The 14,066-nt window shown below is 38.8% G+C and overlaps 2 protein-coding genes across 2 annotated transcripts; one reads left to right on the top strand and one right to left on the bottom strand.

The window, feature by feature from the left end:
• Nucleotides 1–259: 259 nt before the first annotated feature.
• Nucleotides 260–7,903, top strand: LOC115044863 (meprin A subunit beta-like). The gene is made up of 16 exons (XM_029504162.1): nt 260–330; nt 482–567; nt 874–901; nt 1,005–1,043; nt 1,146–1,171; nt 1,294–1,378; nt 2,310–2,427; nt 2,864–3,042; nt 3,376–3,591; nt 3,908–4,069; nt 5,091–5,321; nt 5,410–5,862; nt 5,951–6,124; nt 6,216–6,318; nt 6,432–6,476; nt 6,742–7,903. The coding sequence occupies exons 2-16, from the start codon at nt 505–507 to the stop codon at nt 6,818–6,820; spliced, it is 2,001 nt and encodes a 666-aa protein (XP_029360022.1). The 5' UTR covers nt 260–330; nt 482–504; the 3' UTR covers nt 6,821–7,903.
• tomm40 (translocase of outer mitochondrial membrane 40 homolog (yeast)) lies at nt 6,406–13,144 on the bottom strand. Its single transcript, XM_029504163.1, has 9 exons — nt 13,064–13,144; nt 12,200–12,429; nt 10,940–11,100; nt 10,577–10,678; nt 10,345–10,450; nt 9,879–10,001; nt 9,689–9,765; nt 8,571–8,673; nt 6,406–8,491 (listed from the first exon to the last, which is right to left on the bottom strand). The coding sequence occupies exons 2-9, from the start codon at nt 12,408–12,410 to the stop codon at nt 8,352–8,354; spliced, it is 1,023 nt and encodes a 340-aa protein (XP_029360023.1). The 5' UTR covers nt 12,411–12,429; nt 13,064–13,144; the 3' UTR covers nt 6,406–8,351.
• Nucleotides 13,145–14,066: the final 922 nt, after the last annotated feature.

Below are 14,066 nucleotides of genomic sequence, written 5' to 3'. Positions count from 1 at the left end.
CCAATGCATATTAGCGGATATTTGTGATGATTGATTGTGTATTCAATAATTGTGTGATTGTGTGTTCAATAATGAATCTGTGTGAACTGTCCTTTAAAGGAATCACTCAACACATCGACAATCCAAACAGTACAGTACAGTTTCCAAAAAATGTCATAATGCCGGTAATACGAAGGTTTTGTCAACCAGGGATACTGCATGCATGACTACTAACTAAACCTGTTTTCTGCTGTTTGCTTAGTTGTTTTCAAGCGGGCTGTCATTATTACTTAAAAGTAAAGGTAAGCTCCTTGCATGCAGCTGTGGAGAAGACAGGCAGGGTGCAGGAAGGTAAGTGTGGTGATGTTATCTTCGAAAAAAGAAATCAGCAACTGAATTTATAAATGTACAAAAATATCAAATTTAATCTATAGCAGCTTTATTGGATTTTATAATAAAGTATCTATATCTGGTTCACTTTTTAATCTGTTGTGTCATTTAGGTTTGGTCTGAGACACTACAAAGATGAATTGCTTCATTGTTCTTGCAGTGAACCTCGCACTTTCCTTTGCTCTCTCCCAAAATCCAGTAAGAGTTTCTTTTCTTTCAGTTTGGTTTGTTTGCACTGTTTCAATATTAAATAGTTACATATATCATGAAACACTTGGAGTAAACTGCAGCTAATTTTTTAAAGTGTTTGTTGAGGGATTTAATAATGAATGTAGATGTACGTTTGGACTTTGAGGTAGGATACAAACATGAATAATTTTAATTCTATAAATTTCAAATTTGACTTGAACTTGTAGCACATTGTTGTCACAAAAAAAAAAAAGCTCAGGACTCAGAACTACATCATTACATATGTTGGTACATTCAAATATATATTTTTTACAGAATGGGCCAGATGGACAAGTGATTGTAGGTTAGTTGTATTATTTGTTGTTTGACATCATATTTTATAAACTCAATTTAATTTTGAATCGATTAAAGTGCCGTTACAAGGCAATATGTCATCTTTTTTGTAGAAATTGGTGAAGTGAAGACCATTGAAGACATAAACAAAGGTAACGTGAAACATCTTCCTATCATTAAATCGACCTGAGATTGGCCATCTTCATATTTTTGTTCCCAAAAATACTCACACACTTTCTTTGTCTTTATCATAGATTCATTGCATGATGACATTCTGGAGGTGAGTTTAGCATTTTTTCAGCTTTTTTCCAGCTTTTTTTTTTTTTTTTGGAAAACAAAAAAAACAAAAAACATTCAATGTGTATGTGTGACCAGAAATTGTTCTGTTTTTATTCATCTTAGCCCCCAAACATCCAGAGAAATGCTGTCTCTGATGATGACATACTGTGGACATCCCCAGTTCCATATGTTTTGGAAAACGACCTTGGTAAATATATATTTCCTGCATGATAACTCGGCTGAAACGAGTATCCGGTACGGATGTAGCAATTTTGAGGAGTATGAGGATAATATGAGTAAAACGAGTCAATATCTGTGCTTGGGCTGAAGGAAAATCCTCCTCACGGAGGTGTGCGTGTGTCTGCGTCTGCGTCCTGTGACAGCTCGTCACTACTTCATCATGCCTACTGCATGTGTTGTGTGATGCACTTAAAGCAGAAGGGATATATTTTTGGTCAAGTTTCAGTCAAGTGTTAAATTATTCTATGTAGCCATCAGCTTTTGAACACTTCATTTTTTATTTTTTTTTATGTTTTGCTAAATGCAACTACTTACTGCACCTTTTAAGTTTATTCATGTTCTTTATTCATTAAATAGATATTTTAAAAAGCTCAATTCTGAGTCTGTTCTATAAATAGTTAATAATAAACAATAAATATAGCAACTTCTGATCAACCCATATCAATTTCAGGATTTTAAATTTTAAAACGATAATTTTCGTGTGGATAAGGATACAGATAATGTAGGTGGTTGAACAGATAAAGATAGTGGCGTACTCGCTCATCCCCAATAATAACCCAGCATATTTCCATGTGAGTTGGGGAGTAGCACAATGGGATGTGTTGTCCAGGCTGCTGTACCAACGAAGGCAGTTATTAAAACAGCCTTCCTTCAGTTGCAGGCTGTTACTAATAAGGAGCAGTGTAGCGCCATTTAGTGGAAAGTACCAGGAGCTTTTTTTTTAAGAGTTTAAGATAACCCTAACCCTAACCACACCATCCAAATATACATCTTTCTCCGAGTCATTTACATAAGCAAAAGTTTTCATCTGTCAATCTGTCAGTTGCATGATTTATTATTTAAACTAATATTTCTTTGTTTCATTCCCATAACACTATTTTCTGTTGGCTCAATGGAAGAGATGAATGCTAAAGGAGTCATCCTGAGAGCCATTGACCAGTTCAGATTGAGGTCATGCATAGACTTCAAACCAAGAGACTCTGAGAAATATTACATTTCTGTCCAGAAGTTAAATGGGTATGTATTGTTTTCATCTTTATACATTTGATGATAGATTAATTAGATCGTTCATGATGGAAACCTTTCTATGTGCTTTTCTGTGTTTTATATCTACAGTTAGATTACATGGTAAACTAAAATTTGTGTACAAGACATGTTGTGATACTCACAGCACAAAGCTTTGAATTAAAAGCATTTCCTTCTTAAAACATTTGGGCTAAAGTTGCACTTTCTGTTATTGAAGTCATTACCTAGAATGTGTATTGCTATATGCCAAAAAAATCTGTAAAAATAAATAATACAAAAAGAACAACAAAAAAGTTTTTGTGTATCTAGACATTTAAATGCATTAAAGTACTATAGAGCTAAAATGTGTCCAATTGCAGTATTTCTGGACAACCTGACGGAAATCAGCTGTGGCTTTTAATGACTTTAAGTCCTTTTTCCATTTTAGGTGTTTTTCATATGTTGGCCATGTATTCTCTGGGGGACAGGTTCTCTCCATCGGCAGATTTTGTGATGATCTTTCCACTGTTGAACATGAGTTTCTCCACGCTCTTGGCTTCTACCACGAACAGTCCAGATTTGACAGAGACGATTATGTGACCATTGTCTTTGAGAACATCATCGAAGGTTTCATAAAGACCTCCATTATATTATTCAGATTCTTCATATTCAGTTTTTTATCTTACATGAATGTGAGGGTGCCAGCGGGTGTTAAACCTAAATGAATTTGAAAAAAAGGCTATATAAACATAGCAATACATTTTTATTAAACTAATAGTTCAATGTAAAAGCGGAGGATTATTAAAAAATATATTAGGTAAAAAAACTAACAAAAAAAATTAACTATATAATGTAAAAACTAATTTTGTCCAAGGAATAACATTTAGATTTGTATTTTACCACCGGCACTGCTGCTGCACTTTGGTTTTTCAATATGGTTTATGTGTGTGCATCTTTTAGGAAGGGAAAATAATTTCAGAAAAGTGACAGAAGAAGAAAGCATCTCTGCACTCCCGTATGACTACATGTCAGTGATGCATTACAGTAAAAATGCATTCAGCAATGGAAATGGCTCTACAATTATCACTAAAGACCCAAAATTCCAAGATGTGATCGGTCAAAGAAGAGGAGTGAGTACCAGTGATATCCAGGAGCTGAACCTCCGCTACAAATGCAGTAAGTCCCTGCAAAAACAACAAAAAAACAAACACATCCATCTGTATGTTGTGGGATTTTTTGTTAAATGACAAAAATCAGTGTAACAACACAGATTCCCACAAAAAAGTCATCAGTGGCAATCTGTCATCTGTCTGTGAGTCGCAGCGGCCAGTGTTTTTCGTATGAGCACATCAACATATCACGAGCAACTATCTCCAAGATATGCACCTGAAAAACATCTACAGCACACTTTCCCATAGCGTAAATATTAATACCTTATAGACTTTTAAAACCTGTGACCCCGCAGCCCTAAATCCTGTGTCTTTCTGTACAGATTCAGCAGTTGCATTTAAGATGTACTGTGGCTTCTCAAAGGGGGACATGTGCCAAATGGCCAGCTGTTCACAAAGAGGCAGCGGCTGGGAATTGGTAACACGTGTCCCTGGAGGTCCTGGCTACGATCATACCAGTCTACCCAGTGGCAGCACTGGTCCTGGTAAGGTTTCAAAATTTCCTACAAAGAAATTAATTAATAAATAAATAAGTAATCTAAATTTACATTTTATTTAACCCTTTAATGAACCCATTGAATAATGGACAGACAATTATTTTTTGTTTTAATCTGCAGTTTATATTTGGCCTTTTTTAAACAGCTGTCTTTTCAAATCTCTTTTTCTCTTATTTTGCCAAATGGTGGTCTATGAAATACAGTTGTGGGAAAATTGTTTGCACCCTTCCTAATTACTTTTATTTATTTATTTATTTTTGCATATTTTTCACACTTGAATGTTTCAGCCCATCAAAAGAAAATATTAGACATAGATAACGCAAGTAAACACAAAATGCAGTTTTTCAATGAAGGCTTTTATGATTAAGGGTGGAAAAAATCCAAACCTACATGGGCCTGTGTGAATAAGTGATCCCCCCCGTTAAAACTGTTAACTGCGCTTTATCGTATCTTTGGAAAGCTGAGTTCAATTTCTCTAGCATGGCTTGAGAAAAACAAAATGAAGACTTTGGAGTGGCCAAGTCAAAGTCCTGACCTGAATCTGATCTTAAAAAGGTGGTTCATGTTCAAAAACCCTTCTATGTGGCTGAATTACAACAATTCTGCAAAGATGACTGGGCTGAAATTCCCCCACAGCGCTGTAAAATTGTCATTGCCAGTTACCGCAAATGCTTGATTGCAGACAATCACTTTTCTACACAGGGCCATGTAGGTTTGGATCCACCCTTAATAATAATCCTTTACACAACATTTTGTGTTTACCTGTTATCTTTGTTTATTTTAATTAGTTTGATCTGAAACATTTAAGTGTGACAAACATGCAAAAGGGTTAGGGAGAGGGAAAGGGATAAGAAATCAGCACTTTTTTACACCACTGTGTATGTACAGAATATGATACCCATGGCATAAGTGTCATGAATGGCTTTGAAGAAGGTCTTGCAATGTAAATCCTGTTTGTTTATAACTCACATGCGTTGTTTCTACCTTATTTTGGACCTCAACATTACAGGTCAAGATGCTGGTTACTTCATGCATGCTAGCACGGTATCTGGTGAGGAGGGAGACTCAGCTTGGCTGGAGACGCCCAGGATGAGTACCAGCAGGGAGTGCCACGTCCAGTGTCTGCAGTTCTACTATTACCACAGTGGGAACGAATCTGACATGCTTTCTATCTGGATCAGAGAGTTTCGAGATGAAAGCGATTTCAGAGGAACCCGTCGCCCCATGGGACAGATCACTGGTGAGGATCGACTGCTCTGTTCTGCTCTGCATGTGTACGTGCGTGAGGCCGGGATGAACTGTAACTGTGTGACGTTATCTTCCTCCAGGTTCTGGTACATCTCACTGGCAGCTCCATCATGTTTCCCTGAATGCCACTAAGCATTTCCAGGTGGAGTTTGAGGCTCGCAAAGGAGCAGGAAGCTCTTCGGGCGGCTTCTCAATTGATGACATTAATCTGTCCGAGCTTGAGTGTCCACATGTCACCATGCAAATTGATAATTTTGAGAGGCTTTTGAACACTAGTAAATTCGGGCACACTATTTACAGTCCACGCCAATACTCCAGCGGCGGGTACGCTTACAGGATGGCGATAGTGCTGAATAGGATATATTTTGGACTTTATGTACAACTCTTGTCTGGGGACTATGATGACTGGCTGGAGTGGCCATGCCCTCACAGGCAGGTGACTTTCCAAGTGCTGGATCAGACGCCCAACATCCAGATGCACATGTCACAAGAAAGGAGTATCACCAGTGATCCGAACGCAACATCCTCTGATGGTAAGAATGTGAAGAAATCCTTTTGGGGGAAAAATCACCAATTCTTAGCTCACTATTAACTGTAACATTGTATGTTCTCTCTGGACAGGTTCCTTTATTTGGGGCAATCCGCGTTTGGCTGGACAGACGTTCTTAGATGAGAATAATGAGAAGGCCTTTGCTGGACCCTTGATTGGACGATCCTTTTTTATGACTTTGAATGACATGAAATCTCAAAACTTCCTGAAGGGAGGGAGTGCCATTTTTGCCTTAAACTTCCAAGGCAAGCTCATAATGTTTTCACTGCTGACTGTGACTATAAACCATGACACTTGAGTGGAAGTTCTGTTGTATAATTTTACTTTCTTGTGCAGATCTCACTCCTGTCATTAATGGAAGTGCTCTGCCATGTCCTGAAGTGTCCCCAGTGATGACTGTGCCTCATAGAGATCTGGATAATGGCCCATGCACAGCACGGTGGGACAGTCTGAAACTAACATCTCATTTTAAAGTGGAGTTCAAAGAAAGAAGTGGAATCCAGCATTGAAATTAGATTTTAATGCCTTTCATACCATGCTGTGTTCTTACAGGAAATTAACCACCACGAGTCCACCTCCACAAACAACAGACGAAAGGTATGCAGATGAAACTGAGCTTGTAAAGCCTTGTTTGACATTGTTGAGTTTAATTGTGTAGTTATATAAACACTTTCCTATTTGAATAAGAAAGTGCAAGCTTTTGATGGAAGTTGTGGGCGTGTAATTTGTGTACGAACTTGAAACTAAGGCACAGTTATATAGTATTTGCAGCAGCTTACAGCAGAGAAGTGTCGTGGTTTAAATAATGATCAGAACTACTGCACATTATTTCATTTAATCAATTCTCTTTTTTTTTTGGCAGCATTTTCGGCTTCTCTCCTGCAATGGGGGCTTCTCCAGCTGTCACCCTCCTGCTAACACTCATTTGTTTGATACCATGATGTATCAAACAAATGATACATTATCTTGATGATGATCTTCCTGTTACCTCACCTCCCTAAATGGACATGAGCTGGAAATCACCCACTGGATGAGTAATTCAGTCATTTGTAAAATTCAACCCTTGAAAATGTTCTTTCTTGAAACATATTTGTTGTTTCTGATTCTAAAAGCATCAAATGAAAAAAATAGGCTGTTTACTGTGAGACCAACAGTAACACTTGCCTTTGGTGGTGGGATCTTACTCGTCCAATAATTTATAATTTGAGTTATTTTTGATGATATATTCATATTGAAATAAGCAAATAACACAAGCACATTCTTTTGTTTTTACTGCGGGACGGCACCAAAAATAGGCTCCACACTGAAATTATCCCAAATATATAATATTTTAGAACTTGAAATAATGATGAAAATGAAATATGTCTGACATACTGTTTTGCTTTTTGTGTTACACATCTGGCAGTAAACTGATTTTTCATGCATAAAATCTTAAAAAGTTTCCTTTTTTATATCCTTGAAATTATGTTACACTTCACTGGGACCAGCTTGTCAAATGATTATTTGCTAGTTTCCCAGTTTTAAGTTAACTCTGTTTTGGATTTTTTACAGTGGTCACTGACAGAGTCCCTGTTTAAGGCTGGATTTATACAAGGATGCATCAGTTTTGTACTTGAGGGGTACAAATTTGTGATTAGACAACTTGTGTCAACATGACTTCAATCTGACTCACACTTGCCTTACCTCCTTCAGTTCATTACACATCTGGCACTGGTGATTATTTGGACATTCAGAAGAAACTTGACTTCTAGTCATGTTTTGGTCCATTATTCACAGGAACATTACTTGACTTCTCTATAAACCAAGAGGGGAAAAAAAACGTATTTCTGAATGCTTTGGGAGGGTAAGGTACTTGTCAAAGTGGGTACGTGGAAGTGGAACTGTCTGTATTGTTGAATTCATCACTTATAATGAAACATTAACTTGTATTTGTTAGATTAATTATTAGAACAATAGCAACAGTGTTAAATGGATCATTTCAGGCCAGAGCTTGTGAATAAATGTAGCTATTGTTGTGTGGGTTACATTGAACTACATTATATTTCCAAATAATTGTGCAAGGTGAAGTTGTCTGCACCCACTTCCACTACAAGTAACCACACATTCTAATTTTACAAAAAGTAATCACATTTATTTCAATCCATCATACATGATAACCATATATTATGTCTAACCACTTACTTTGATTTTAACATCACAAGTTCTCATGCATCACCTGATGCCCTCTGGTGTACATCTCTCTAGCCTCTGGGTATTTCCAATACACCATAAACGAAAGACATTTGTGCTACAGTGTGTAGGCATGGCTTGGCCAGTCCTGGCTCCTTGATAGTTGTCTTTGTCTCTCTGTCTGCCCCAGAACAGTTGGAAGAGAGTCTTTGAGTCCAATTTCTAAAACTTAATCCAGGTTCCTGTGTGTCTCTGTGCCGGTCCAAGCTGCGAAGTGTTCCAGGCAGACCGCATACAAGACATCTAGCCAATGGTAACACCGAAGCCACACTGGAACTTGTTCTTGCGATGATTGAGGAATGCTCCCAGGGCCAGTGTGAGAGGTAGCGGCACCAGTTTTTTTTCAAGGGTCGCCCCTACCACCCAATTGCTGTCGATAGTGCCTGCACAGAGGAAGAGTTAAACTTATATTTTCTTTAATATTTGCCTCTGTGGCTGTGAGTGATTGAATAATGCATTTACCTTTAAAAAGCAAGTTAGCTTTTGGAAGGTCCAGCTGGTAACCAAAGGATGTTGTTGTGTCTTGCATCCTTGTGCTGGCTTCAAATTCAACACCTACCTGCAACTGTTTTAACACACAGAAGTTAAGAAGTGTCTGTGCTAACAAGATTCAAGTTTAAGAGATGGGTGAAACACAATGCAGCAACACAATTTAGTGTAAAAATGCTTTGTAGTTGGGGGTGGAAAAGAATTCAACATCAAAACATATTGTGATCAAAAATGTTTCAACGATGGTGATTTTAAAACACAATTCGGAAATTTTAATATTTACTGACAGCATCTGTCACTGACTGATGCAGCCTCTGCTGCATCGGTGCGTCGAAACATCACCACCGGCCAGTGCTCAGCTTGGACACGACAAGTTTTAGCTGCTAAAAGTGAACCCCTGATCACAATAAAAATGTGACTAGAAAAATTTCCACGAGCCATAATAACACAGATGAAACTGTTGATACAACAGTAGAGACTAATTCAGCGGTGTGGATGAGGTTCAACGGTTCAAAGACATAAACTTCAGATTTCAGTGTGCTGCTAAATGTTCAGCAATGGAGCTGACTAGCAGCTGGAACACATCAGATCTGTCCACCAGTTTAAGAATAATCTGACAGACGAGGCAACGTAGAAGTTTAAACCATTGGTTGTGCATTTTCTAACAGTTCTTCTGTGACTTTTATAATGTTAGATTCAATAGCAGAATGATATCATATTGAACGAAATGTAGAAATATCATAATAAAAATTTGGCAATATCGTCCAGTTCTGACTGTAGCTAAAGTTAGACAATTTAAATCTTTACCAGTCTGAGTTAGACCTACGTGTACAACCCTAAATCTTTGATCAAATACATTATTCTGTTTCTCTAGATTGTGACTGTGCAGTTGCAAACAGAAATCTGACTTTGACAGCTGGTCTGGACTGGCAGAACAACAGGAACAATAATCTGCTCCAGTGTACACACAGGGATGCGAGTATGTTTTATTTTAAATATATATATAATATTTTAAAATATTCAATATTATAAAACTATAATTATATACATATATAAAACACAGCTTTCAAGATACACAAAATGTTAGTTACCTGATCATTGGCTTTGTGATAGTATGTAGCATGAGCTCCTGCTCCTCCTAAAGTCAAGGTAGCGACGTAGTTGTTACCTGGGGGGGGGGGGGGGGGGGGGTAGTGAAAATCTGTACAAACTCTTAATTTACAAAACATCAATACGGAATATATTTGTGGATAGTTCCCTAAACCTGGGATGAATTTTTACCTGTGTATCTGCCCAAGAGGGAAGTGACCGTGCCTTCCTCTCCAGGCCTCCTGTGGTATACTAGCTCACCGCCCAGAGCCAGCGCTGGTGTTATAGACTGGAGGTAATGGGCCACCACAATACCTGAAGAAACGAAGCGAAAGAGCTTCCATTTATTATATATAATGTATATTCTCAAGGTATTTGTAATTTGGAGTATGGTCTTCTGTTCTAAGGCTTTCAAGCAATGGCTTTCACTTTTTCAAATTCCTCCATTATACTTAAAATAGCTTATTTTCACTAACAACTAAACTACTCCTTAGAGCTTTCATATTTTCATATTTTATCCAGCAAACCTTTTTTATATTATATTATATATTGATACATAAGTCTTAAGATTGAAAATGATTTCATGTATATCACAGCCATCACTTGCGGTTTTATTCTTCTAAACAAAAGCTTCACTGTTTGGAGAAAATTATCATACCAGATCCAACGAGTATGTCTGGGTTTCCAAACGTTACAGCAGCGGTGAAGTCTTCACCACGATATTCCATGTCACACTGCCAATTCACAAACTTATGCTGCTGAGTCTACAACACAGGAAAATGGAAAGATGATTCGGGCAACAAAATAATGAAAGTTAAAGCAAAATTACTCTTACAGAATAACATGCAGTATAAGCATACAGAATGAACTCCATCTGAAAGTTTTAATACCTGGATTGCTATTTTGGAGCGCACAGCACTTGTGAGCTGGTGAATGATCTGGGCATTCAGACTCCCAGTATTGTCCATATCTCCGACCATGACCGGGAATGACTGGAGGGAAGAGACACCATTTTCAATTTTTAAGTCACGGGAATGACATTTGAAATGTTGCAATAATAGTCTCAGTCTGTAGAGCTTTCCAAACATGTGTGAGTTTAAATGTAAAGTTCTATTTGATAGATTCTCCTGTGTAATGGGCAAACAAGAAATAAAAGCATGATTTTCAGTTTTGTAACTTAGTGAAGACAAATCGGGCTTTCAATAAATAACCTATCTGAACACAGATAGAGGTGATGGGGGAATGGTGTTTACCTCTGCTGGTCCAGTCTGTTTACTTCCTACGTAGGTGGCACCAAACCGATAACCAGAATCAGCCTGGGTACTGAGGGTAACAGTGTGGCTGACCTGGAAATGGTTACTCAGACCTTTGTTGACCACTAATCGCACCCCTTCCATCTGCAGAGGGAACACCTCTAAAATAGACACATAACAACAATCCCGTCATTCCAATAGTATGATCAATGGTGGAGGAAGTACTCAAACACTATAATTAAGTAAAAGTATAAATAAACTGACAAAAATATACCCTAGTAAAAGTACCATATTAACCTTTTTACTGGAGTAAAAGTAAGTAAGTACATGATTTTAAATATACTTAAGAGTATTAAAAGTATTTGCTGAATATATTGCCCAATGCAGTGGTCTAAAAATCATTACGTGTGCCGACTGTATGTATATTTTAACACATCAACAGTGTGGGCTGTGCCATTTTAATTAACAATGATAAAGATGATGCTACTGGTAACACTGACATAAATCTCACATCAATTATTTTTAAGTTATTGTTCTTATTGTGTTTACCCTCTGTGACACAGTTCACACTTGGACTTCTGATTCTGTGAATCAGAATTGTTATTTCTAGGGGTGGCCTGCAGAATTAAATGCCATTAAAAAGAAGACTGCTTATACCTTCAAAAGTTACTTTATTTCACTGTAAAAATAGCCATCCAAAAAAAATGTGTTATATTGACTGCAGCAAACACATTCAAGTCAAAATTTCCATGGTTTAATTAAGAAAAACTGTCCTTCTAGCAAATAGAAATTTAAAGTTGCATAAAAAAATGTTAGATGGAAGAATTTCTGTCACAATAAGTGAACAGACTGCTAGTGGGATGATATGAAGGGTGTGAATCAGAAGCACAAAACCCCTTCCTAATGGCAGTGGTCATGATAAGAAATATTGGCTGGCACATTCAATTCAATAGAATTCTCTGCAGCATTCAGTGGAACCGTATAATAGCTTAAAATAAGACGAACAAACTATAAAATCTGCAACGTGACTGTAACATGTAAGGCAAAGCATTGTACAATTGTAGTGGAGTAGAAAGTAGATATTTGCTGTAAAATGTAATGAAGTAAAAGTCAAACGTATCCACAACTAAATCTACTTAAGTAAAGTACAGCTACATGAAAGCGTACTTATGTACATTCCACCACTGACTATGATTATTATAAGTAGTCAGTCATGAAGCGTAAACACACACGTCCCAACACAACACCTGATTGTCTAACCTTTACACTTGCGGTGGCACTCTTCATATGTGCCTGGGTTTGGAAGATGGGAATCTGCATCTGATGGTGGCGGGCCAGATCCAGATGCTGGAGGGACGGAAGACACTGAGGGCATGCTGAACCCCGGAGGGACCGACACCAACCCTGGAACCCCTTGGCCAGCTGCAGCTGCAGCTGGACTGGGGGATGTGGCAGCCAACACACTGCCCATACTCTGATGCTATAACAGACTGGGAAGAGACAGAGAGACAGAGGGATCGATCATTTTGATGGCACTGAATTCTTTACTGTCATTTCTTCTCACAGCTCCAAAGGTAGCACCCAAGAAGGCTCAGGCAAAATTAAAGTGCAATTTGTCAGACATGATCTGACACGACAGCTCCTTCTGTTTAGGCAAAGCTGAGCTCCAAAAACATTTCCACAACTTCTGTTGACTTGATGAGCTGAAGTGAGTGGTCTGTCCCCTTGTCCTGGCAGGCACAGTACAGCACAGTGGTTGAAGCTAAGGCCCAGCTAAGTCAGCCTGTCGCTGTATACCATACTGTCCGACTACACTATTGCCAGGTAGCCAGAGAGAAACATCCAAATGCAACTTCTTGTTGCAAACCTGTAGCATATTTGGAAATAACCCGACAGAGGGGGGAAACTACCCGCCAGCAGTATTTAACCTATCAAGGCTAATGTAAGCTAGCACGATTGTCGGCTAGCTAGCATGCTATGTAGCCATGTGGAGTCGACCACGAGATGTGTTGGTCCGGTCACGGTAGACACAGCTGTTCGGGGCCCACCGGGAAGAAGCAGGACACCTTTACCCACCCGTTTCTTTCACGTACACCCGTTCAATTGTAGGATATTTGTACTTACGCTGACGGTTCGGGGTCCAGGGGGGGAGTTCAACACCGGCAAAGTTCACGACAACGTCCCTGACGGAGGTGGCGACAAGTGCCCGCCCATTCCCTGCGACTGGTGCAGCAATTGGCTAATGCGTATATCATCTCGGCCGCTATTGGTCAGATCTGCCTACGGGACCGCCCCTTTTTGGTGACGTCGACTGGCGTTCATTCGCTTCTCATTCGCTTCATTGAATCTCAGACTGAATGACATTCCAAGGGTACACCTGTCTGTGCTGCCCTGAGCGCCAAGAACAGATTATAAAAATAATAATTAGATGGGGATTTAAAAAAAAAAATAACTCGAATGATCAGGGATGCACTGACATACAATTTAACTGCAATCAGTACCTTTTAATTTTTTTTTAAAGTGCTGTCCAATCGTTTTAGACAAATAAATAACTAAATAATACACCTATTACTGAGAATTATCCTTGTTAACCGGAGGAAAGAACCGAGCAACAGATGGTACCCACCCAAACCCCACCCAGTCCAGCCCTGACTGAGTCGATACAGGATTACACAAAGATGCAGACACTGAGATCCTGAGTCAGAAGGTAGGTGGGGGATGTTCTACTACGTGTCAGCACAGCCTACATGCCAAGTACGCTTTAAAAGGTTATCAACCAGAGCTGCTGCTCTCATAAGAATGTGGGGAGACTGGTGAGGACAGTGGAGAAAATCACTGTGACTTCTCCCCCCCCCTCCATTCAGGACACTGCACCTGAAAACGCTGCATGTCGATTCCTCACAGCGCCACTCTGTCTGTTCTCCCTGCTGCCCTCTGGAAAGAGGTTCCCCAGGTTTGACCTCAGGCCCTCAGATGGCTGAAATCTAAATAATCATTTTTAGCCCCACTGTAGCATACAGGTCATTCTGCACTCCATAATATCCTCTTTGGATATACTAATTGACTTGGACTTTTTGGACCAAAATTTCATTTAACATACATCTGTTGTATGACAATTTCACCACTG

This window comes from Echeneis naucrates, chromosome 6 (genome assembly GCF_900963305.1).
Source record: "Echeneis naucrates chromosome 6, fEcheNa1.1, whole genome shotgun sequence".
NCBI classification, from domain to species: Eukaryota; Metazoa; Chordata; class Actinopteri; order Carangiformes; family Echeneidae; genus Echeneis; species Echeneis naucrates.
The sequence above is the reverse complement of the archived record's forward strand: the minus strand, read 5'-3'. Positions and strand labels throughout refer to the sequence as shown.